The sequence below is a fragment of the Musca domestica genome, unplaced genomic scaffold (assembly GCF_030504385.1).
Source record: "Musca domestica strain aabys unplaced genomic scaffold, Musca_domestica.polishedcontigs.V.1.1 20, whole genome shotgun sequence".
NCBI lineage: Eukaryota > Metazoa > Arthropoda > Insecta > Diptera > Muscidae > Musca > Musca domestica.
The window spans coordinates 13,695,898-13,721,466 of record NW_026712250.1 but is presented as its reverse complement, the minus strand read 5'-3'; the positions used below and the strand labels follow the sequence as shown (position 1 = coordinate 13,721,466).

The 25,569-nt window shown below is 34.4% G+C and overlaps 1 protein-coding gene across 3 annotated transcripts in view; it reads left to right on the top strand.

Annotated features, from left to right (window-relative positions):
• LOC101901421 (ras GTPase-activating protein 1) overlaps positions 1-25,569 on the top strand; it is a 54,985-nt gene that overhangs the window by 16,413 nt on the left and 13,003 nt on the right. The window contains exon 1 of one of the 3 annotated variants that reach the window (XM_005183620.3): positions 23,242-24,438. The exons of the other annotated variants lie outside the window; for them this stretch is intronic. Within the exon in view, the coding sequence (XP_005183677.1) occupies positions 24,036-24,438 (403 nt within the window). The 5' untranslated portion in view covers positions 23,242-24,035. Of the gene's footprint in view, positions 1-23,241; positions 24,439-25,569 lie in introns of those variants that run through there. 3 annotated transcript variants of the gene reach the window in all.

Genomic DNA, 25,569 nt, shown 5'->3' with positions numbered 1-25,569 from the left:
GACTTAATAGCCGATTTGTAGCCTAAGTTAAAAGCTCTGCTATCTTATCGGTCATTAAGTTTTTAACACAGCAATCTTATCCCCTTCATCACTTCCAAGTGGATGAGTATTTTTCAAAAAAAAAAAAAAAAAAAAAAACAAAAAAAAAAAAATGAAAGATAAGCTACCGGCAAACTTATGATGACGGACATTCATTAGTGCCCTGCTGGTCCTGTGATTCATTTCGAAAATAGTTTGGAATTTTTATACCCCTCCACAGTATGGAGGGTATATTAAGTCATCGAAGTAATAATTTTAGACCGAACACAGTTTATATTTTTTTGATCACCCTAAAATTCTGAAGACGATTTAGCCCTGCCCCTACGTCTTTTCATCCGTCCGTTGTAATCACGCTAGAGTTAGAGCGCATAAAGATAGGAAGCTTAAATTTTGCACAGATCAATCTTTTGTCTGCAGACGGGTCAAGTTCGAAGATGGACTATATCGGTCCATCATATCGTATAGCCCCCATATAACGGTACCTCCCTATATTCCGAATTTTGATGATTGTAGCTACATTTTTAAATAGAATTGTTTCAAATTTCGTATTTGAAGTTCCTAATGGATACTACAGCCTGTGACAAAAAATTGCGTATGCAAACCTACGTCTTCGTATAGCCCCCATACAACGGTACCCCCCGATATTCGGTATTTTGACGATTTTAGCGGCATTATTCACCGGCATTGTTTCAAATTTCGTATTTGAAGTTCCTAATGGGTACTACAACCGGTGGCAGAAAATTGTCTACGCAGGTCCGGGTTTTCGTATAGCCCCCATACAACGGTACCCCACCGATATTCAGTATTTTGATGATTTTAGGGACATTATTCACCGGAATTGTTTCAAATTTCGTATTTTGAAGTTCCTAATGGGTACTACAGCCTGTGACAAAGAATTGCGTATGCAAGCCCACGTCTTCGTATAGCCTCCATACAACGGTACCCCACCGATATTCGGTATTTTGATGGTTTTAGGGACAATATTCATCGGAATTGTTTCAAATTTCATATTAAGTGTTCGTAATAGGTACTACGGCCTGTGACAAAAAATTGCATATGCAAGTCCACGTTTTCGTATAGCCGCCATACAAAGGTTCCCCCCGATATTCGGTATTTTGATGATATTAGGGTCTTTATTCATCGGAATTGTTTCATATTTCATAGTTAGAGTTCGTAATGGATATTACGGCCTGTGACAAAAAATTGCGTATGGAAGCCCAAGTCTTTGTATAGGCCCCATATAACGATACCACCCGATATTCGGTATTTTGAAGATTTTAACTATATTATTCACCGGAATTGTTTCAAATTTCGTATTCGAAGTTCCTAATGGGTACTACAGTCTATGACAGAAAATTGTCTATTCAGGTGCATGTTCTCGTATAGGCCCCATATATCGGTACCTCCCGATATTCGGTATTTTGACGATTTTAGGGACTTTATTCACCGAAGTTGTTTCATATTTTGTATTTGGATAATACAGCCTGTGATAGAAAATTGTTTAACAGGTTCACGATATCATCGTATAGCCCTCATATATCGGTACCTCCCCAGATTCCGAATTTTGTTGATTTTAGCGACATTATTAAGTGGATTTTTTTTTGGCATTTTTAAGATTTCAAAAGATTTTTTAACGGATTTTATTTTTTGGAAACTTCTAAATTCATTTCAAATGATGGATGACATTCGAAGTTCGACAAGCGCGCACTTCTGGTACCTCCTCCACAAAGGGGTCAAAATATGGAATAATCAAAATGTTCATAAAATGCGAAATAACTATCCGATCCTCTTTAAATTTCACATATACCAATATTTCTTCCAACGCAAGATCTGATGTGAAGATGGTAGATATCGGCCCACTCCTTCAAGTACCTCCCCCACAAAGGTGTCCAAATTTTGAATAACCAAAACGCTCAAAAAATGCAAGAAAAGCATACGATTCTTTCTAAAATTCGCACATCCCAATATTTCTACCAACACAAGATCTGGTATGAAGATGGAATATATCGGACCACTTCTTCCGGTACCTCCCCCACAAAAGAGTCAAAATTTGGAATAACCAAAATGCTCATAAAATGCGAAATAAGTATCCGATCCTCTTAAAATTTTACAAATTCCTATATTTGTAGATATTGGCCCACTCCCTCTGGTACCTCCCCCACAAAGAGAGTCAGAATTTGGAATAACCAAAACGCTTATAAAATGCCAAATAAGTATCCGACTGATTTCAAATTCCACACATCTCAATATTTCTATCAATACATGATCTGGTGTGAAGATGGTAGATATCGGTCCACTCCTTCAGGTACCTCCCCCACAAAAAAATCAAAATTTTGAATAATCAAAATGCTCATAAAATGCGAAATATGCATCCGATCATCTTTAAATTTTACACATCCCATTATTTTTACCAACACAAGATCTAGTGCGAAGATGGAATATATCGGCCCACTCCTTCTGGTACCTCCCCCACAAAGGGTTTATAATTTTGAATAACCTAAATGCTCATAAAATGCGAAAAAAGTATCAGATTCTCTTCAATTCTCGGGCATCTCAATATTTCTATCAACATAAGATCTGATGTAAAGTTGGTAGATATCGGTCCACTCCTTCTGGTACCTCCCCCACAAAGGTGTCAAAATTTGGAATAACCAAAATGCTCATAAAATGCGAAATAAGCTTCCGATCCTCTTCAAATTCCACACATCCCAATATTTCTACCAACACAAGATCTTGTATGAACTTGATAGATACCGGTCCACTCCTTCTGGTACCTCCCCCACAAAGGGGTTAAAATTTTGAATAACCTAAATGCTCATAAAATGTGAAAAAAACTTTCCATTATCTTAAAATTCCGCACATCTCAATATTTCTATTAACACAAGATCTGGTGTAAAGTTGGTAGATATCGGACCACTCCTTCAAGTACCTCCCCCATAAAGGCGTCAAAATTGTGAATAATCAATATGCTTATAAAATGGGAAATAACAATCCGATCCTCTTTAAATTGCTCACATCCCAATATTTCTACCCACACAAGATCTGTTGTAAATATGAAATATATCGGACCACTCCTTCTGGTACCTCCCTCACAAAGAGGCTCAAAATTTAGAAAAACCAAAATGCTCATAAAAAACGAAATAAGTATCCGACTGCCTTTAAATTCCACACATCCCAATATTTGTACCAACACAAGATCTGGTGTGAAGATGGTAGATATCGGCCCACTCCTTCTGATACCTCCCCCACAAAGGGGTTAAAATTTTGAATAACTCATGATGCTCATGAAAAGCGAAATAAGCTTTCGATTCTCTTCAAATTTTGCGCATCTCAATATTTATATCTACACAAGATCTGGTGTGAAGATGGTAGATATCGCGACACTCCTTCTACACATAAAATGCAAAGATAAACATCTGATTCTCTTCAAACTTCACACATCGCAAAATTTCCTCCAACGCAAGATCTGCTGTTAAGATGATAGATATCGGTCCATCCCCCCCACAAAGAGTCATAATTTCCAATATTTATATCTGATCAAAAAAAGTACTATTTTTGTTGTTGTATTTGAATATGCAAATAATACCCAAGTACTTCATTGATTTTTTTTTCGTGCCAATAGGTCAACAAAGGCAAACAATGAAGATACACTCTCTCCATCTCCCTGCCACCCAATGCTGATGATTTCTGAGTTCAGAGGAACCCAAAGAACTCCCCACATCTCCCGCTGAATGATATCTGAATGTTGTCAGTCAAACAGAGATCTCCAGTCCTGAATACATTTTTAATACAAAAATTAAAAAAAAAAAAAACAGAACTACAACAACAACGCCATCAAATGGTGATAATAACAATAAAAAATAATAACAATGAGCGGACTGTGACCAAATGTGAACACAAAAGAATGAAAGAAAAGAAGAAGATGGAAAAAAAAAATAAAAGAAAGAAAATATCAACACTGATTGTATTTAAACTGCAAAAAGGAGGATGGCGAAGGAGAGGATCCGACAGAAGTCAGAAGACTTCTAGACAAAGTGTAAAATGGATAGTGTATGGCAAGTTTGTGCCGTAACAGTTGGGGTGTGGTAGGGGTGGACAAACCGAGAGGTAGATGCACCCATAAAATGAGTGTGGCCACATAATGATTGGTGTCGCAGCAAGTGAGTCAGTCGAACATCGGCACACTGCTTGAAGTGTCAAAATATTTTTCCGGATGAGCAATAGCTCTTTGGATTTGAAAGAAAACTATTTTTTTCTATAAATTTTTAAAAATATTTTTAAAGAAACAATAACCGATAACTTCGATACATGGCTAAGCCACAAACCAATACACCACAAGTTACTATTTTGAAGAAATCTATTTCGAATTTTTCTTCTACTTCTTGGCCATGATGATGATGATGACCAATAGGAAATAGGTGCTAAAAATAAAAAAAAAAAATAGAATTAAACAACAATTTCATTATTCAACTTTTTGACCACTTTGTGAGGGAGGTACCAGAAGGAGCGGACCGAAATCTACCATCTTCATACCAGATCTTGTGTTGGTAGAAATATTTTGATGTGTGAAATTTAAAGAGGATCGGATACTTATTTCGCATTTCATGAGCATTTTTTCTATTCCAAATTTTGACCCCTTTGTGGGGGAGGTACCAGAAGGAGTGGACCGATATCTACCATCTTCACACCAGATCTTGTGTTGGTGCAAATATTGGGATATGTGGAATTTAAAGGCAGTCGGATACTTATTTCGTTTTTTTTTTATGAGCATTTTGGTTATTACAAATTTTGTCTCCTTTGTGGGGGAGGTACCAGAAGGAGTGGGAAGATATATACTATCTTCACACCAGAATCTGTGTTGGAAGGAATATTGGGATGTGTGAGATTTGAAGAGGATCCGATAGTTATTTCGAATTTTATGAACGTTTTGGCTATTTAAAATTTTGATCGATATATGGGGAAGGTACCAGAAGGAGTGGTCCGATGTATTCCATCTTCATTTCAGATCTTGTGTTGATAAAAATATTGAAATGAGCCGAGTTTGAAAGGAATCGGATGCTCATTTCCCATTTTGTGAGCTTCATATTTATTGAAAATTTTAACCTCCTTGAGGGGGAGGTACCAGAAGGAGTGGTCTGTTCTATCCGTTCTTCATACCAGATTTTGTGTTGTGGAGGTACCACTGGGAGTGGATCGATATTGCCCATCTCCGAACCTGATCTAAGTTTGATAATAATATTATGACGTACCAAGTTTGGACTAAGTCGGATACTCCCCTCGAGAGTTATTGTGCGCAGCAGCCAGCCAGATACGTGGAGGGACACCTCTAGATCGACTCAAAATGTCCTGAAATGAATTTTGTCCAAATCATATATACCCTCTGTATGTCATATAACTGAGGGTATAATGGAAAGGACATAAGTTAGTTATTAAAAGGGTCTAGAGACTTGAGAAGTTCTGTATCCCGCAATATCCCTGCCTAAACACCTGCTAATCTAAAGGTTTTCCTCCGTATCTTTGTACCCCTCTCGCTCTACTTCTGGAAAATCTTTCCGAAAGTGACTGGGAGATAGTGAGAACCTCCATTCCTCCTTAAATGGCGCCATGGCTTCTCCAAGCCTGAAAATCGTACAACCTTGCTCTCTCTCTGTACTTCATGAAAATATTTCCGGATGAGCCTGGGAGGAAGTGATATCCTTTACTTTATGAAAATCTTTCCGAATGTGTCTGGGGGATAGTGAGAACCTCGACTTCTCCTTAAATGGCGTCATGACTTCTCCAAACCTGATAATCGTACAACGCCTCTCTCTGTACTTCATGAAAATATTTCCTGATGTACTGGGAGGGGCTGGGAACCTCAGTTCCTTACTTAAAAGGCACCCTGGCTTTTGCAAACCTGACCACAATTCCAATTCCCATTCATGTCATACCTGAGATAGGTCTATACTGGACAGAAGGATCCCATGGGGTATTCTCATCTCCCAACTACACCACTCAATAACATTGAAGATAGCAGGTATTCACTTCCTTGCGATTTCCAAACAAACATAGCAAACCCCTCTTCCTCCGAGGTCGGTCTCAATTCCGCCTTCCTTATCTTATCAAAAAACTCCTTTCTCCTCCCACGCCCTTCAGGAGGGTATTAAATCCCGGCAATCGGTATATCTCAGCAAGGCCAAGTAATAGACATAACAAAACCCTCTTCCGAGGTCGGTTTCAATTCCGCCTTCCTTATCTCTTCAAAAATTCCTTCTCCCAGGCCCTTCAGGTGGGTATTCACTCCCGGCATTCGATCGGTTTCAGCGAGGCCAAGTGATGGAATACACGATTTCCAAAAAGAAAGCAAAACCTTCTTCCGGGATCGGTCTCAATCCCGCATTCCTAATCTTTTCAAAAATTCCTTCTCCCAGGCCTTTCAGGAGGGTATACACTCCAGGCAATGGGTCTATCTTAGTAAGGGCAAGTGATGGAAAATGCGATTTCCAAAAAGAAAGAAAACCACTCTTCTGGGGTCGGTTTCAGTTCCACCTTCACTATCTCTTTAAAATCTCCTTTTCCTCCCAGGCCGTTCGTTCGTTCTCCAAAGCCACTTAAATTTCTGACATCTTCACAAAGCAAAACCCTCTTCCGGGGATGGCCTCAATCCCTCCTTCCTTATCTTTTCAAAAACTTCTTTTTTCCACTCAGGCCCTTAGTATTAACTCCCGGCATTCTGTCTATCTTAGCAAAGCTAAGCGGTGGGACACACGATTTCCAAAAAACATAGCAAAACCCTCTTCCTCAGAGGTCGGTCTCAATCCCACCTTCCTTATTTTTCAAAAAACTCCTTTCTCCTCTCAGGCCCTTCGTTCGTTCTCCAAAACCACCAAAAATTTCTGCCATTTCACCCATGTTTCCCCCACCCCAGAATATTACCAAGGGGATTTCCTCATCCAATCACCCGCAAATTCGTACGACCAGCCAATGCATCGACATCGGCTGACTAACCAAAGAAACCATTTAATGGCCTGACAATGGCCAAAATGTTTCCTTTTTGACCAAAGTTGTGTGGCGACAATTGTTGGCCAAACAATGGACTTAAAGTTTCAGTTATTGTTTTATGGCTTAAAAGTTGTTGTTATTTTTTTTTTCGTTTGTAAACTTTTACCAAATAAAGCACGTGCTGTGCTGGGTCAAGAAAACATTTGAGGGGAATACAGTAGCCACCACCTAACCTATCCAGGGAAGGGCATAGTTTTTTCTATTAAAAAAAATTTTGTAAACACACCATCGATTGGCCATTGTAATAATGGCCCATATTATTATGTTGTCCATGGCTAAGACCAGCCACAGCAACAACAAAGAAAAAAAATCGGCCAACAAGTCATCCGCAAAGTATGACGCGTTTTTTTTTTTTTTCTCTTATTTTCCCTTCTCGTCTTCACTTTTGCCTACCTTTAAGTGCCACCATTTTTGGCCATTGCTTCCTTCTTATGATCATAACGATTGATTATGGAGCGTTCGAAAAACATGACCATTGTAACGTTTTATTATTATATGCGAGGTGTTGTTGTTGTTGTTCTTCTTCTTGTTTTTGGGAATTCTCTTCTTTGAGGTTTGTTATGAATTTTAATGGTGTTTTTATGAGGTTCGGTTTTAATAGCCACAACAATAAATATGTGTGTGTTGGCCATTAAAAATTTGTCTTATTGAAAAATCATCATGTTGTAAGGTACATAAAAATAATATATTTTTGTTGGATTATGACAATTTGACAGTTTTACAACAACAAAAAATACAAAAGAAAAATCTCGTCACGAATCTTTGAGGAGATATCTTGATTTTGATACCAAACAAAAATGTTCTTTAAAAAAATTTACGTGAAAAATTTCCCTGCCGCATTTCCTGGTTCTGAAAGCAGAAGAACTCCTCTTTAAGATGATATACACTTTGTGAATGTAGCTCTTTCAATGCCAGAGATATCAACAAAAAATCAAAGAATCTCGTCGATCTCTCGTCACGAATCTTTGAGGAGATATCTTTATTTTGATACCAAAAAATTGCCGAATTTCCTGGTTCTGAAAGCAGAAGAACTCCCCTTTAAGATGATATACACTCCGTGAATGTAGCTCTTTTAATGCCAGAGATATCGACAAAAAATCAAAGTATCTCGTCGATCTCTCGCCACGAATATTTGAGGAGATATTTTGATTACGATTAAAAAAATGTTCTTTAAAAAATGTTACGAGAAATTTTCCCTCCCGAATTTCCTGGTTCTGAAAGCAGAAGATCTGCCCTTTAAAATGATATACACTTTGTGAATGTAGCTCTTTTAATGCCAGAGGTATCGACAAAAATTCACAGGACCTAAATGTTCAATTTTTGGCATAGTTTTTGGGTGACACTCTTCTGGGGGTCATAACTTTGAAAGTTGCCTCTCGATCTTGAAAAAGTAACTTAAATTGGAAAGAAAAACCTCTCAGCTTTAAATTATTATCGAATTTTGGATATAACTCATCGAATACCGGAGATTTTGTCATCTTTTCACTTCACTCAAATTTCAAAAAATTCGAATATTTTTTGGGTAACTTTTTCAAATGGTCATAATTTTGGAAATTTGCCCTGCGATCTTGACAAAATCCTTTGATTCATTAAGACAAACGTCTCAGCTTTAAATTGATATGTAAATACGAAGTTGTAGCTCTACAAATACCAGAGATATCGGGAATTTGAGCTAATCTCAGAAAATCAGAATTTTTGACACATTTTGCGTAAGAGCTTCTTGGGGTCCGTAACTTTGGGAAACGGGTAAATTTTCTAAGATCTATTACTTGAATTCGAAAGTAGAACGAATAGCCTTCTCAATTGTGCAGATTACGTTGCTGTAGCTCAATAAATACCGGAAATATTGCCAAAAATTGGCATTGCAGAAGTTCTACATTTGTTTTGGGTATCATCTTCTAAGGGTCATAACTTGGGGATTTATCTTTTGATTTTTATAAAGTGTATTGATTTAGAAAGACGAACGCCTTAGCTTTAATTGGATACAAAACACGGAGATGTAATGCCAGAGATATCGACAAAACTTCCCAGGATCTAAATTTTCAATTTTTTTGACATAGTTTTTGGGTGACAATTTTCTTTGGATCATAACTTTGAAAGTTGTCTCTCGATCTTGAAAAAATTGCTTAAATTGGAAAGAAAAACCTCTCAGCTTTAAATTAGTATCGAATTTTGGATATAACTCATCAAATACCAGAGATTTTGCCATCTTTTCACTTTACTGAAATTTCAAAAAATTTTCATATTTTTCGGGTAACATATTCAAATGGTCATAATTTTGGAAATTTGCTTTGCGATCTTGCCAAAATCCTTTGATTCATTGAGGCAAACGTCTCAGTTTTAAATTGATGTATGAAGACGAAGTTGTAGCTCTACAAATACCAGAGATATCGGAAATCTAAGCTAATCTCATAAAACGCAAATTGTTCACATATTTTTGCGTAATCCCTTTTCGAGGTCCTTAACTTTGGGAACATGTAAATTTTCCAGGATCTCTTACTTGAATTCGAAAGTAGAACGAATAGCCTTCTCACTGATGCAAATTACGTTGCTGTAGCTCAACAAATACCGGAAATATGGCAAAAAATTCGTATTGCGGAAGTTTGAAAACTTTTACATGTGTTTCGGGTAACATCTTCTATGGGTCATAACTTGGGGATTTATTTTTTGATTTTCATAAAGTTTCTTGATTTAGAAAGACAAACGCCTTAGCTTTAATTGTATATAAAACACGGAGATGTAATGCCAGAGATATCGACAAAAATTCACAGTAGCTAAATTTTCAATGTTTGGCATAGTTTTTGGGTGACAATTTTCTTTGGATCATAACTTTGAAAGTTGCCTCTCCATCTTGATAAAATTGCGTAAATTGGAAAGAAGAACCTCTCAGCTTAAAATTAACATCGAATTTTGGACATAGCTCATCAAATACCGGAGATTTTGTCATCTTTTCACTTCACTCAAATTTCAAAAAATTCAAATGGTCATAATTTTGGAAATTTGCCCTGCGATCTTGACAAAATCCTTTGACTCATTAAGACAAACGTCTCAGCTTTAAATTGATATATGAACACGAAGTTGTAGCTCTACAAATACCAGAGATATCGGGAATTTGAGCTAATCTCACAAAATGAAAATTTCTCCAATTTTTTGCGCAATCGCTTTTCGAGGTCCTTAAATTTGGGAACATGTAAATTTTCCAGGATCTCTTACTTGAATTGGAAAATAGAACGTATAACCTTCTCAATTATGCAGATTACGTTGCTGTAGCTCAATAAATACCAGAAATATGGCCAAAAATTCGCATTGCGGAAGTTTGAAAAATTCTACATTTGTATTGGGTAACATCTTCTAAGGGTCATAACTTGGGGATTTCATAAAGTTTCTTGATTTAGAAAGACGAACGCCTTAGCTTTAATTGGATAAAAAAGCATGGAGATGTAACTCAGGAAGTGCCAGAGATATCGTGAAATAAACATGTTTCATAAGAACCAAATTTTGTGAGTATATTTTGCGTAGTCTCGTTTTAGGGCCCCTAACTTTAGGAGTAGACGAATTTTCCTGAATCATTTACTCGTTTTCGAAGGAAGAACCTCAAACCTGCTCAATGATGCAGATTATGTTGATGTAGCTCCACAAATACTGGAGATATAGCCAAACGTTTATATTACTCAAATTCCAAAAAATTTACAACTTTTTCTGTGACACTCTCTGATGGGCTATAATTTTGAGAATTGTATTTCGATCCAGACAATATGACCCCTTATGGAAAGACAAATATCTAAGCTTGAAATTGATACATATTAAGTGGCTCTAACTCTACAAATACCATAGATATCGGGAAACTTAAGAAGAGTCCAAAAAGTTAAAATTACTACCTATTACTTGTGTAAGCCTTTCTTAGGATCCAAAACTTTTGTAGTTGGGAATTTTTCTGAATGCAACACTTGATATTGAAAGAAGAACCTGTCACCTTTTAAGATATGTAAATTACTTTGATATAGCCCATAAAATACAAGAGTTATCGCCTAAATTTCACATTACGCAAATTTGACAAATTTTACATATTTTTTGGGTAACATTTTCTAAGGGTCGTAACTTTGGAATTTATCTTTTGATTTTCACAAATGCTTATGATTTGGAAAGTTGAACACCTAAGCTTTAAGTTGGTGCACATCACGGGGATATAACTTAGCAAATACCCGAGATATGGAGAAAATAAATATGTTTCTTAGAAACCAAATTTGTGGGCATATTTTGCGAGGTCACTTTCAATGGCCCTTAACTCTAGGACTATACGATTTTTACTCAATTATTTACTGGATTTTTAAAGAAGAACCTCTAGCCTTCTTATTGATGTAAATTAGTTTAATATAACTCTACAAACACCGGAGATATCGCCAAAAGTTCACTTTACCCAAATTTCAATAATTTAATAAATATCTTAGGCAACATTTTCTTGGGGTCATATTTTTGGATATTTCTTTTCGAGTTTTGTAAAATGACATTATTTGAAAAGATAAACGTCTAAGCTTTAAATCGATGTATATTTTGTAGATGTAACTCTGCAAATAACAGAGATATCGGAAAGCTAATCACATTACTTCAAAACCTAAATTGTGACCAGGTTTTACGTATTCACTTCCAGGAGTCCGTAACTTTAGGATATGGCGAAAATTGTTTAAAAATATTATTTGATTGCGAAGGAAGAACCTCTAGCCTTCTCATTCATGTAGATTACTTCGATGTAGCTCAAAAAATTCCAGAAATAATTTTCGGATATAACAGATCCAATACCAGAGATATGGGAAAATTACAAAAGTAAAATTATTTACTTTCCAGAAGCCACAACTTTTGAAACAGTTGCTCAATTTTAGTGAACCAAGTATATTCTGGAAGATTTTCTAAAATTCGAAAATAATTTTCGGATATAGCTGATCCAATACCAGAGATATGGGAAAATTGCCCTATTTACATTTTTTTAAATATGTCGTTATATTTTCGTATTTACCTTCCAGAAGCCATAACTTTTGAAACAGTTGCTCAGTTTTATTGAACCGGGTATATTTTGGAAGATGGACTGGAGTTCTAAAATTCGAAAATAATTTTTGGATTTAACTGATCCAATACCAGAGATATGGGAAAATTTTCAAAAGCAACATTTTTATAAATATGTCGTCATATTTTTGCATTTACTTTCCAGCAGCCATAACTGTTGAAACAATTGATCAATTTTATTGAAACAAGTTTATTCTGAAAGTTATGCAAGAGCTCTAAAATTCGAAAATAATTTTCGGATATAACTGATCCAATACTAGAGATATCGGAAAATTACCCAAGCAACATTTTTTTATAAATGTGTCGTTATATTTTCGTATTTACTTTTCAGAAGTCATAACTTTTGAAACAGCTGCTCAATTTTATTGAATCAATTATATTCTGGAAGATGGACAGGAGTTCTAAAATTCGAAAATTATTTTTGGATTTAACTGATCCAATACCAGAGATATGGGAAAATTACCTAAGCAACTTTTTTTTTATAAATATGTCGTCATATTTTTGTATTTACTTTCCAGAAGCCATAACTGTTAAAACAGTTGTTCAATATTATTGAAACAAGTATATTCTGGAAGATGAGTAGGACTTCTAAAATTCGAAAATAATTTTCGGATATAACTGATTTAATACCAGAGATATCGGAAAATTACCCAGCAACATTTTTTTAAAAATGTCGTCATATTTTCGCATTTACTTTCCAGAAGCCATAACTTTTGAAACAGTTGTTCAATTTTATTGAACCAAATATATTTTGGAAGATGGGCAGGAGTTCTAAAATTCGAAAATAATTTTTGTATATAGCTGATCCATTACCAGAGATATGGGAAATTTTCAAAAGTAACATTTTTTTATAAATGTGTCGTTATATTTTCGTATTTACTTTCCAGAAGCCATAACTTTTGAAACAGTTACTCAATTTTATTGAAACAAGTTAATTCTGAAAGTTGGGCAGGTGTCCGAAAATTCGAAAATAATTTTTGGATATAACTGATCCAATACCAGAGATATGGGAAAATTACCTAAACAACTTTTTTTTATAAATGTGTCGTCATATTTTTTATTTACTTTCATGAAGCCTTAACCTTTGAAACAGTTGCTCAATTTTATTGAACCAAGTATATTCTGGAAGATGGGCAGGAGTTCTAAAATTCGAAAATAATTTTTGGATTTAACTGATCCAATACCAGAGATATGGGAAAATTACCTAAGCAACTTTTTTTTATAAATATGTTTGTATTTATTTGTATTTGTATTTACTTTCCAGAAGCCATAACTGTTGAAACAGTTGCGCAATATTATTGAAACAAGTATATTCTGAAAGATGGGTAGGACTTCTAAAATTCGAAAATATTTTTTGGATGTAACTGATCCAATACCAGAGATATGGGAAAATTACACAACCTACATTTTTTTTTATAAATATGTCGTTATATTTTCGCATTTATTTTCCAGAAGCCATAACTTTTGAAACATTTGCTCAATTTTATTGAAACAAGTTTATTCTGAAAGATGGGTAGAAGTTTTAAAATTCGAAAATTATTTTTGGATTTAACTTATCCAATACCAGAGATATGGGAATATTTCAAAAGTAACAGTTTTTTAAATATGTCATCATATTTTCGTATTGAAGCCATAACTTTTGAAACAGTTGCTCAATTTAATTGAACCAAATATATTCTGGAAGATGGGCAGGAGTTCTAAAATTCGAAAATAATTTTCGGATGTAACTGATCTAACACCAGAGATATGGGAAAATTGCCCAAGTAACATTTTTTTTTTTAATATGTCGTTATATTTTCGTATTTAATTTCCAGAAGCCATAAAATTTGAAACATTTGCTCAATTTTATTGAAACGAGTTTATTCTGGAAGATGGGTAGGACTTCTAAAATTCGAAAATAATTTTTGGATTTAACTGATCCAATACCAGAGATATGGGAAAACTTCACAAGTAACATTTGTTTTAATTTGTCGTTATATTTTCGTATTTACATTCCAGAAGCTATAACTTTTGAAACATTTGCTCAATTTTATTGAACCAAGTATATTTTGGAAGATGGACAGGAGTTCTAAAATTCGAAAATAATTTTTGGATATAACTAATCCAATACCAGAGATATCGGAAAATTACCCAATCTACATTTTTTATAAATATGTCGTTATATTTTCGTATTTACCTTCTAGAAGCCATAACTTTTGAAACAGTTGTTCAATTTTATTGAACCAAGTATATTCTGGAAGATGTACAAGGGTTCTAAAATTCGAAAATATTTTTTGGATTTAACTGATCCAATAACAGAGATATGGGAAAATTACCCAAGCAACATTTTTTGTTTAATTTGTCGTTATATTTTTGTATTTACTTTCCAGAAGCCATAACTTTTGAAACAGTTGCTCAATTTTAATGAAACGAGTTTATTCTGAAATTTCGGCAGGAGTTCTAAAATTCGAAAATAATTTTTGGATTTAACGGAACAAACATCCGAGATATGGAAAAAAAGCAGAAGTTTATTTTTCTTTAGTTTTTTTCGCAGTCGAGTTTTTGGTGGCCCTATCATGAAAAGTGTAGGGTAAATGTTTTAAGGAATAAACTTGGGTGTGAAGGAAGACCTTAAAATTTACCCTCCTACCAGAGATATAAGAAAAAATTCCCCCATTTTTTAGTCGTCATATATTTTGGGCTAGGTCAGTTCCCCCATTTGCGCAATCTTCAAACAATAACCCAATAACTCTGATAACCACCACATGCCAATACGGAACCAGAAAAAAAAAATAAACAATTTCCGAAACCCTGACTAAACTCCTCTCCCCCCCGTACGGAATAACCTCAGAGAAATTCCTTTGGCTGTTATCTTTGATTGAAATATGAGCAAAGAAAATAAAAAATAAATGTTTTTCTTTTTCGATCATAAAACAATAGCAGCAGGCAACGCGATGTGTTTGCTCACATGAAAGTGATGATAATACAAAGCACCAACAACAACACCATAAGAAATAAACAAATTCCAGTAGCGAAATTACGCCTAGGCAGGCAGGCAGCCCGTCCAGCTATGAAGTGGTGGCCAATCAACCCGCAGCGCAGCGCAGAAAATGATGGTCGCTGGGTCACAGCCGTTATTTTTGTTCGCTTTGCTTTTTCCTCTATTTGTGCAAGCATAGCTGATAATGTCAACAATGAACGGCGCGACACACAGCGAAACCATCAAAAGGAAGATTAAAAAGGCTACTGGAAGCAAGGAAAAGCCTGGTTGGCTAGCCGGCCGGCCATATGTTTACAGCTGGAGAGATATGAAGGGAACGAAGGCGATAAAATTCAAACAAACAAGAAAAACTGTAGAGGCATGCGACCATGACACTTTCATGGGCTGGATAAGAAAGAGCATTGGGTCACTAGAGTCATATAAATATATTGATCCAGACAGAGACTTATGGGAGAGGGTGAGAAATTATATGGCAAAGGGATAGTTATTACTTTCACTGGGAAATTTAAATGAAAATTATAACTAAATAAGACTATGCCGAACTCCAAGGTCGGGACTTCTTCCTCCATTCTCAAACAATTTTTTCTGAAAAAAAAAATCCGAAAAATTCCACACGTTATGGCCTTTGGAAAGTAGTACGAAAATGATACCAAAAAATCGATAAATTTCGTTCTCATGTATTTTTCCGATATCTCTTGTATATGCTAAGAGAGGAAAGCATTACTTTTGCCTATAGCCTTTTGGATATTACTCTTCCGAACGGAATTTATTTAAGGAGGATATCTCAATTGGATCAAAAGTTATAGGCCTTAGAATATCCCTACGGAAAACAAAGGAAAAATTACAAAATTTGAGTACTTGTATATTTTTGCCCATAACTCGGGTATTTGATAAGCCACAACTAAATATGTCAAACATGATTTACACAAGAGCAGTTACTCTTTCGAAGACAGTTTAATTGACTAAAACATACCAAGTATTTTAAAAGTTATGACCTCTAGAAGAGTATAACAAAATATATTCGTAACATTGGGAAATTTATGCACCACAACCTTTTTTCCGTTATCTCTGGTATTTGATAAGCTATTACTAAATACTTAATAACAATTTCGAACTATGCAGTCCTCTTCTAAATTCGATTTACTTTATCAAAATATTTCTAATAGTTCAAAAGTTATGGCCCCTAGAAATGAGTGCTAAAATTCTCCCAAATATTGGAGCATTTTGGGTATTTTTGTATTTTTCCGATTTCTCAAACATTTGACAAAAGAAAATAATATTATCTGCCTCAGCTCCTTTTCGGACGTTTCTCGTCCAAATACATTTTACTCTAAGAGAATATCTCAATTGGATCAAAAGTTATAGGCCTTAGAATATCCGTACGGAAAACAAAGGAAAAATAACATATTTGATTACTTGTATATTTTTACCCATAACTCGGGTATTTGATAAGCTACAACTAAATATGTCAAACATGATTTAAACAAGAGCAGTTACTCTTTCGAATTCTGTTTAATTTACTAAAATATTCCGAGTATTTTAAAAGTTATGGCGCCTAGAAGATTATTACAAAATATATTCGTAACATTGGCAAATTTGTGCACCATATCCTTTTTTCCGATATCTCTGGTATTTGATAAGCTACTACTGCATACTTCATGCCAATTCAAGTCTATAAAGTATTCTTCTAAATTCGATTTACTTTACCAAAATATCCCTATTAGTTCAGAAGTTATGGCCCCTAGAAATGAGTGCGAAAAAATTCCGCAATATTGGAAAATTTTGCGTACTTTTGTACTTTTCCGATATCTCAAAAAATTGATAAGATACAACAATATTATATGCATCAGTTCTTGTTTGGAAGCTACCCTTCCCAATGCATTATATTTTAAGGGGATATCTCAATTGGATCAAAAGTTAGAGGCCTTAGAATGTCCCTACGGAAAACAGACGAAAAATGACAAAACTTGAGTACTTGTATATTTTTACCCATAACTCGGGTATGTGATAAGCTACAACTAAATATGTCAAAGACGGTTTAAACACCAGTTTGTACTCCTTCAAAGACAGTTCAATTGACGAAAATATTCCAAGTATTTTAAGATTTATGGCCTTTAGAAAAATATTACAAAAATATTAGTAACATTGGGAAATTTGTGCACCATAACCTTTTTTCCGATATCTCTGGTATTTAATAGGTTACTACTACATACTTCATACTAATTCAAGTCTAGATAGTCTTCTTCTATATTCAATTTACTTTACCAAAATATTACTAATAGTTCAAAAGTTATGGCCCATAGAAATGTGTGCGAAAATTCTCCCAAATATTGGAGCATTTTGCGTACTTTTGTATTTTTCCGATATCTCAAAAATTTGATAAGATACAACAATATTATCTGCCTCAGTTCTTGGTTGAATGTTTCTCGTCCAAACACATTTTACTCTAAGAGAATATCTGAATTGGATCCAAAGTTATACGTCTTAGAATATCCCTACCGAATATAAACGAAAAATTACAAAATTTAAGTACTTGTATATTTTTGCCCATAACTCGGGTATTTGATAAGCTACAAATAAATATATTAAAGACGATTTAAACACGAGCAGGTACTCCTTCGAATTTAGTTTAATTGACTAAAATATTCCGAGTATTTTAAAAGTTATGGCCCCTAGAAGAGCATTACAAAAAATATTCGTAACATTGGAAAATTTGTGCACCATAAGCTTTTATCAGATATATGTGGTATTTGATAGGCTACTACAACATACTTCATACCAATTCAAGTCTAGGGAGCCTTCTTCTAAATTCGATTTAATTTACCAAAATATTCCTAATAGTTCAGAAGTTATGGCCCCTAGAAATGAGTGCGAAAAATGTCCGCATTATTGGCAAAAATTGCGTACTTTTGTATATTTCCGATATCTCAAAAATTTGATAAGATAAAGCAATGTTATCTACATCAGTTCTTATTTGGATGTTTCTCTTCCAGACGCATTTTACTCTAAGAGGATATCTCAATTTGAAAAGAAACGAAAAGAAGGCAAAATTTGAGTAGTTGTATACTTTTGCCCATATCTTTGTTAGTTGATGAGCTACGTCCAAATACTTTATATCCACATATGGCTTAAATCATCAGCTTATAAAATAAAAGAAGTTTGGTAAAATTTAACCGCTTAGTTTAGGAGTTATGGGCTTTCAAATAGTATAACTTAACACATAGCCATTAATGGAAATTTTCAGTTATTGTGAACTATTTACAATATCTCTAGTATTTTATGAGCTACATTTAGATATTGTATATCAATGTAAAGATTAGCTCTTCCGCTTCCGCCTCGAAATGAGTTTGGTTGAATTCTAGCGTTTAGTTTATGAGTTATGGGCTTTGGAATGTGATTACGCAAAATAAAACCAAAACTGATTAATTTTAGTAATTTTGGATTATGCACGATATCTCTGGTATTTGATGAGCTACAACCAAATATTTTATATGTATATAAAGATTTAGTCTTCCGCTAAGATCGTAACATAATTCTGGAGAAATAAAACCATTTAGTTTAGGAGTTATGGGCTTTGGAAAGTGATTACGCAAAATGAAACCAAAATGGGTGAATTTGAGTAGTTGTGAACTATTTGCGATATCTCTGCTATTTGATGAGTTACAATCAAATATTTTATATTAATAGAAAGATTTGGTCTCCCTCTTACTTCAAATATGAATATGGTAAAAATATACTATTTAGTTTAGGAGTTATGGGCTTTGAAAAGTAATAACGCAAAATAAGACCAAAATGGTTAAATTTGAGTCATGGTAGACTATTTACGATATCTCTTTTATTTGATGAGCTACATTCAAATATTTTAAATCAATAAAAAGATTAAGTCACCCGCTTACTTCAAATATGAGTATGGTAAAAATATACCATTTAGTTTAGGAGTTATGGGCTCTGAAATGTGATTACGCAAAATTAAACCAAAATGGGTAAATTTGAGTAGTTGTGAACTATTTGCGATATCTCTGGTATTTGATGAGCTACATCCAAATATTTTATATTAATAGAAAGATTAGGTCTTCCGCTAACACAGTAAAAAATTTCTGGACAAATAAATTCATTTAGTTTAGGAGTTATAGGCTCTGGAAAGTGATTACGCAAAATAAGGTCAAAAATTATGAATTTGGGTAATTGTACACTATTTGCGATATCTTTGGGGTTTGATGAGCTACATCCAAATATTTTATATTTAAATAAATATTAGATCTCCGGCTTACTTAGTAAAATTGGTATGGTAAAAATATACCCTTTAGTTTGGGAGTTATGGGCTCTGGAAAGTATTTACGCAAAATAAGACAAAAAATGATGAATTTAAGTATTTGTGAAATATTCGCGATATCTTTGGTATTTGATGAGCTACATCCAAATATTTTATATTAAAATAAAGATTAGGTCTCCCGCTAACACAGTAAAAATAAAATAGTTGTGAACTATTTGCGATATCTTTGGTATTTGATGAGTTACAGCCAAATATTTTAAATCAATATAAAGATTAGGCCTTCCGCTAACACAGTAAAATAATTCTGGGTAAATAAAATCATTAAGTTTAGGAGTTATGGGCTTTGGAAAGTTATAACGCAAAATAATACCACAAATAATGAATTTGGGTAATTGTGAACAATTGGCGATATCTCTGACATTTGACCGGCTATATCTAAATATTTGAAATATATTTCAAGTTAAGACATTCAGCTAACAAAATATAGTCCCATTTGTGGGATTTTATCGCCTGCATCGAAAGTTATGGTCCCTAGAAAATCATTACCCAAAAAAAGTTCCCAAGTAAAATAATTGGGTGATTGTCTTATTTTGGTCATATCTTGGCTATTTTACTAGCTACAAGATAATATTTTGCATTTATTTAAAGATCAGATGCTTAGCTTACAAAATATAAACTTTTTGTGTAAAGGTATATGGGTTAGTTCCCAAGTTGTGGACCTTGGAAAATGATAAACCAATAAAGGGATATATTTGAAAAAAATGTGCATGTGTCAATTTTGGGCCATATCTCTGGTGTTTGACAAGTTATATTTCACCATTTTACATCATTGACAGACCATCACCAGTTTACACAATGATGAAAATTTGGTTCAAATATCTCGATTAGATTAGAAGTTATGGCCTCTTGAAAGTGATTGCCCACTTTCCCAGGGTTGGAAAGTTTAAATGGACAAACTTAATGAAAGTTAGGTTTTTTTAAAAAACAAAATAATTCTTCACTTATTCGGCCGAGTTCTTCTCTCAAATCACTGTCAGAAAAATTACTTCCACGTTTTCCCATCCCTGGCTGTTTTCTCCATTAACAACATTAACATTTCAATTTTCTCTCGACAATAATTGACCATGTCATGATTAATTGATTGTTGTTGCTTTTCTATAGGAACTTTGTAATGATGGAATTTTTATCCCAAACCCCTCCTCTCCGCAGCCCCACACCTTCTGTCAAGGCATCAACGTTCCAAGTGACACAATGATATGACACAGATGTCAATTAAGTTTCATTAGTTGCCACCTGATTACTAATTTTATTAACATCACCTTGCCTCTCTCCTCTTCTCTCCTCTCTCTCTCTACTCTTCTCAAACTGTACACGACTGAATTGTCAGCCATTATCAAATGTCAGCATCATCAAAATGTTGTTGTCGAATCATCTTTATTACCGCTAAGTCAAACGGACAGTGTTGCGAAATGGGAGAAAGTGTGGAAAAGGAGAGACTTTTTTGAGAGAAATGCAGCAAATTTTCTCAGTTTTAAATCACTGTGCCTTTTTGAAATGTAAGAGAGAGATTGGGAGGGGGAGTGGTATTCCGTGGAATTTTTTTTTTGCAATTTTGAAACACTGTTGTTCCTATTGTTGTAATGCAAAAACAAATTATGCATTCTGTAGACATGATGACTACAAAAAACAAAAGCTCTCGCTCTGTTGTGTGGATGTTTCATTTCCTCTTGGCAACCTGGTTGGGCGCCATTCCGCCAAAGCATCACATTTGAGACTGCGAGCCAACGTGACGACGACTTCCAGCTAAAACGATCGAAATAGACAAGGTCAAGTCTGCTAAAAATAGAAGATAAGTCTTCTGAGAATAAAAGACAGGTCTTCCGGGACAAGTCTCATAGTAGACTTGTCTTCAAGCCACAGAAGATTTATCTTCTAGCCATAGAACACTTGTCTTCTAGCCATAGAAGACTGGTCTTCTAGCCATAGAAGATTTGTCTTCTAGCCATAGAAGACTTGTCTTCTAGCCATAGAAGACTTGTTTTCTAACCATAGAAGACTTGTCTTCTAGCCATAGAAGACTTGTTTTCTAACCATAGAAGACTTGTCTTCTAGCCATAGAAGACTTGTCTTCCAACCATCGAAGAATTGCCTTCCAACCATAGAAGACTTGTCTTCTAGCCATAGAAGACTTGTCTTCTAGCCATAGAAGACTTGTCTTCTAGCCATAGATGACTTGTCTTCTAGCCATAGAAGACTTGTCTTCTAGCCATAGAAGACTTGTCTTCTAGCCATAGAAGACTTGTCTTCTAGCCATAGAAGACTTGTCTTCTAACCATAGAAGACTTGTTTTCCAACCATAGAAGACTTGTTTTCCAACCATAGAAGACTTGTCTTGCATCCATAGAAGACTTGTCTTCTAGCCATCGAAGACTAGTCTTCTAGCCATAGAAGACTTGTCTATCCATAGAAAACTTGTGTTCTTGTCTTGGCTTGTCTTATCCCTAGACGATTTGGTTCCGATCCCTAGAAGGTAGACTTGTCTTCTAGCCATAGAAGACTTGTCTTCTAGCCATAGAAGACTTGTCTTCAAGCCATAGAAGACTGGTCTTCTAGCCATAGAAGACCTGTCTTCTGGCCATAGATGACTTGTCTTCTAGTCATAGATGACTTGTCTTCTAGTCATAGATGACTTGTCTTCCAGCCACGGAAGACTTGTCTTCTAGTCATAGAAGATTTGTCTTCTAATCATAGAAGACATGTTTTCTCTGTAGACGATTTTGTTCCGAACCCTAGAAGGTAGATTTTTCTTATATTTATAGATGTCTTGTCTTTTATCTATGGAAGAATTCTCACGTATCTGCGGAAGACTTTTCCTCTCTTGTCCATAAAAGACTTATCTTTGATCAATTGAAGTCTGTTCTCTAATCCTTTAAAATTCTCGTTGGATGGTTTCATTATTAAATTCCATGTCAGCCATTAGATCTTTCTCTGGCTAGTAGTCATATCTCCTTTTTCTTTTTCCTTTTCCTCTTCTATTCCCCTCGCCTACTTCATTTTCCCCCTCTCCCTTGATCCTTTCTTCGTATGGTTTGTTTATTTTTAAATGGATTTATTTCGAGAGAACTAGAGCTCAGAGTTCATGTTTATTTTCATTAGCTCATATTTTAGTGTTTTGATGGGGTGACCTTTCTCTCGCGCTCTTTCTCGCTCTCTCTCTCCTACACACAATTATACGCCTTTGCATTACCAATTGATAATATCTCTGAGTTTTATGGTTAATTATGTGGGTTCCCTTGTACTTTCTCTGGCACGCACTCACTCACTCTCTTTCTCTCTCCCTACCAATCCAGTGTTTTGTTGCTCTACCACTCCGTGTGTTTTGTTATGAATACTCCACCTTAATGGTGGGGGCCCACATTTAACGGCCCGCCAACTGAGAATTGGAGAATTTTATTTTTTTTTCTGTTTATTGTTATGAAAAGTGAGTTTGGTTTTCGGTTCGTGTGCTCGTGCTACGATTATGACTCGTATGACGATGTTGATGATATGTTGACTACTACTGGGAGCTGGGTGGGTGTGTGTGTGTGCATGTGTTGTGTCGTGTTGTTGTTTTTGTTTGTAGTTTGCCTGCCCGGTCTCATTATGTACGGGAGAGAGTCATGTTGTGTTTTTGTTTTTTTTTTTTCTTTTATTTTCTTCATTATTTATTTTTTGTGAGATTATGCGAAGCATAACAAGAGAGTGTAACAACTTCCCCTTGTGTGTGTTGTGTGTGGCAATGAGAGGCCCGTTCTTTGTCGCTCTGTGAGTGACTGTGTGCTGTTGTTGTTGTTATTATTAGTTTTTGTGCTGTGTGATGATGATGTTATTTGTTGCATTTTAAACAATTTCTATTTTATTAATAATTTTGTTGTGATTGCGCGCACACATAAGAGCGGGCGCGAAGCATTACGTCGTGCGTTTGGGTTATTTGAAGAACATAATTTTTTTCGTTTTCTTTTTGGACAAAAAGGAATAAAACAAAAAAAATAATAATTGTACGTGAGTGTTGGGAGCTGAGTGCGTATGTCTTCGACTTGAAGTGTCATCCATCCGTCCGTGAGGTGTTGTTGTTTGAAAGGCCTGTCACATTTGTCATTTGTTTTGTTTTATTTGTTTTTGAGTGCTTCCTTTTGTGGATTGGATTGTGAAAATGAAAGGCCCTCGGCCGCCGCCTCTCTGTCATCAGCAAAATTCTATGGAATTCATAATTAAATTAAAAAATCATTAACCAAAAAAAAAATGAAGAAATGACAAAAAATGAAAATATTCTTTAAAAAAGAAAAGAAAACAACAACAAGAAATGTGTGCCTAAAAATAGTTAGAAAACAAAAATAAAAACAAAAAAAGTTTTGAAATCATAATTTTTACCAAAGAAAAACATGTGGCGGTTTTAATTGAAACTCGGCGAACTAGAAACAACAACAACAATACTGTGAAGGGGGGAGGAGAGCATAGAAGAGAGATTCATAATTCGGGCCCCCACAAAATAACCGTTAAAAAAATACCAATTGGAATTTCCTGTCTTCCGTAAATCCAAACCAAAGAAACAACAACAAAAATATTCAAAATTTGTTGCTTTTCCGTTACAACAACAAGAGGAACATGTCATTACATAGCTATAAGTCTTCATTATCCACGGAATCACGCTCCTCATCGCTATCATCGGCCAGATCATTGTTTATGGATGGCAACACAACGACCTCCTCCAGTCTTAGCGGCGGCAGCAGCAGCAGCAGCAGTGATACCAACAACGCCTCCACAATTGACCACCAATTGCTGCGCTATCATCACAACTACCATGGTGGCGGTGTGGTCAGTGTGGATCGCCAAAGTAAACGTGTTCTGGGCAACATCATCAACAGACAACTGCCTCCCACTCCAACTCCACCAGCTCATCCAGATGTGGATGCCGAAGATGATGAAGTTGTTGACAATCATTTGCTGGTCGATTTGGATAATGTGGATGACATTATCAATTATGTGATTAAAATGCAATACATTTGTTGTGAGTAAAAACAAAAACAACAAAAAATTACAAACATTTTATTACAACTTTCATCATTGTCGTTTTTGTTGTTGTTATTGTCTGTTTCCAATTCAATTCAATTAAAACATTTCCTGTTGCATGTTTGGCTAAATTTTCTTTTCACCACCAGGCCAGAGCCGCCGATCATCCAAGCTCTAGCATTCATTCATCATCTCCACTAGCAACAACAATTAAATTTTTCAAAACACAACAACAACAAATGTTAATTAACTTGGGATAATGTTTTTTTGCTGGTCTCAAAAAAAAAAGAAGACAAGTGAATTGAAATTTCATTTGAATTAAAAAAAAACAACAACAACAAACTAAATAACAACAACAACAATGATAAATTTTCAATGGACAATATTTTTTTTGTTTCTATCAGAAACTTAAAAAAAAAAAACAAATATATCCTGGAAAAAAATAGAATTTTTTTGAAAAAAAAAATTAAATTTTTTTTGAAAAAAAAAATTTTTTTTTGGATAATTTTTTTAAATTGAAAATTCAATAAAAAAGCAACAACCAAAAATTTAATTTATCCATGAAAAATATATTTTTTTGTTCAAAAAAATCATAGGAAATATTTTTTTATTGGAAAAATTTTAAAAATAAATAAAAAAAATTCCATTTTAAAAACCTATTTTTAAAAATTTTTCCAATAAAAAATATTTCCTATGATTTTTTTAAACAAATTAAATTTTTATCCATGGAAAAAAGACAAGTGAATTGAAATTTCATTTGAATTAAAAACAACTACATACTAAATAACAACAACAACAAACAATGATAAATTTTCAATGGAAATATTTTTTTTTGTTTCTATCAAAAACTTAAAAAACAAATATATCCTGGGAAAAATAGAATCGTTTTGAAAAAAAATATTAAAATTTTTTAAAATAAAAAATAAATTTTTTTTGGAAAAAAAAATTTTTTTTGATATTTTTTAACTGAAAATTCAAAAAAAAAAAAAAAAAAAAAAAAAAAAAAAACAACAACAAAAAATTAATTTATCCATGAAAAATACTTTTTTGTTTGTTAAAAAAAAAATCATAGGAAATATTTTTTTATTGTGAAAATTTTTAAAAATATATATCATTGGAAAAAAGACAT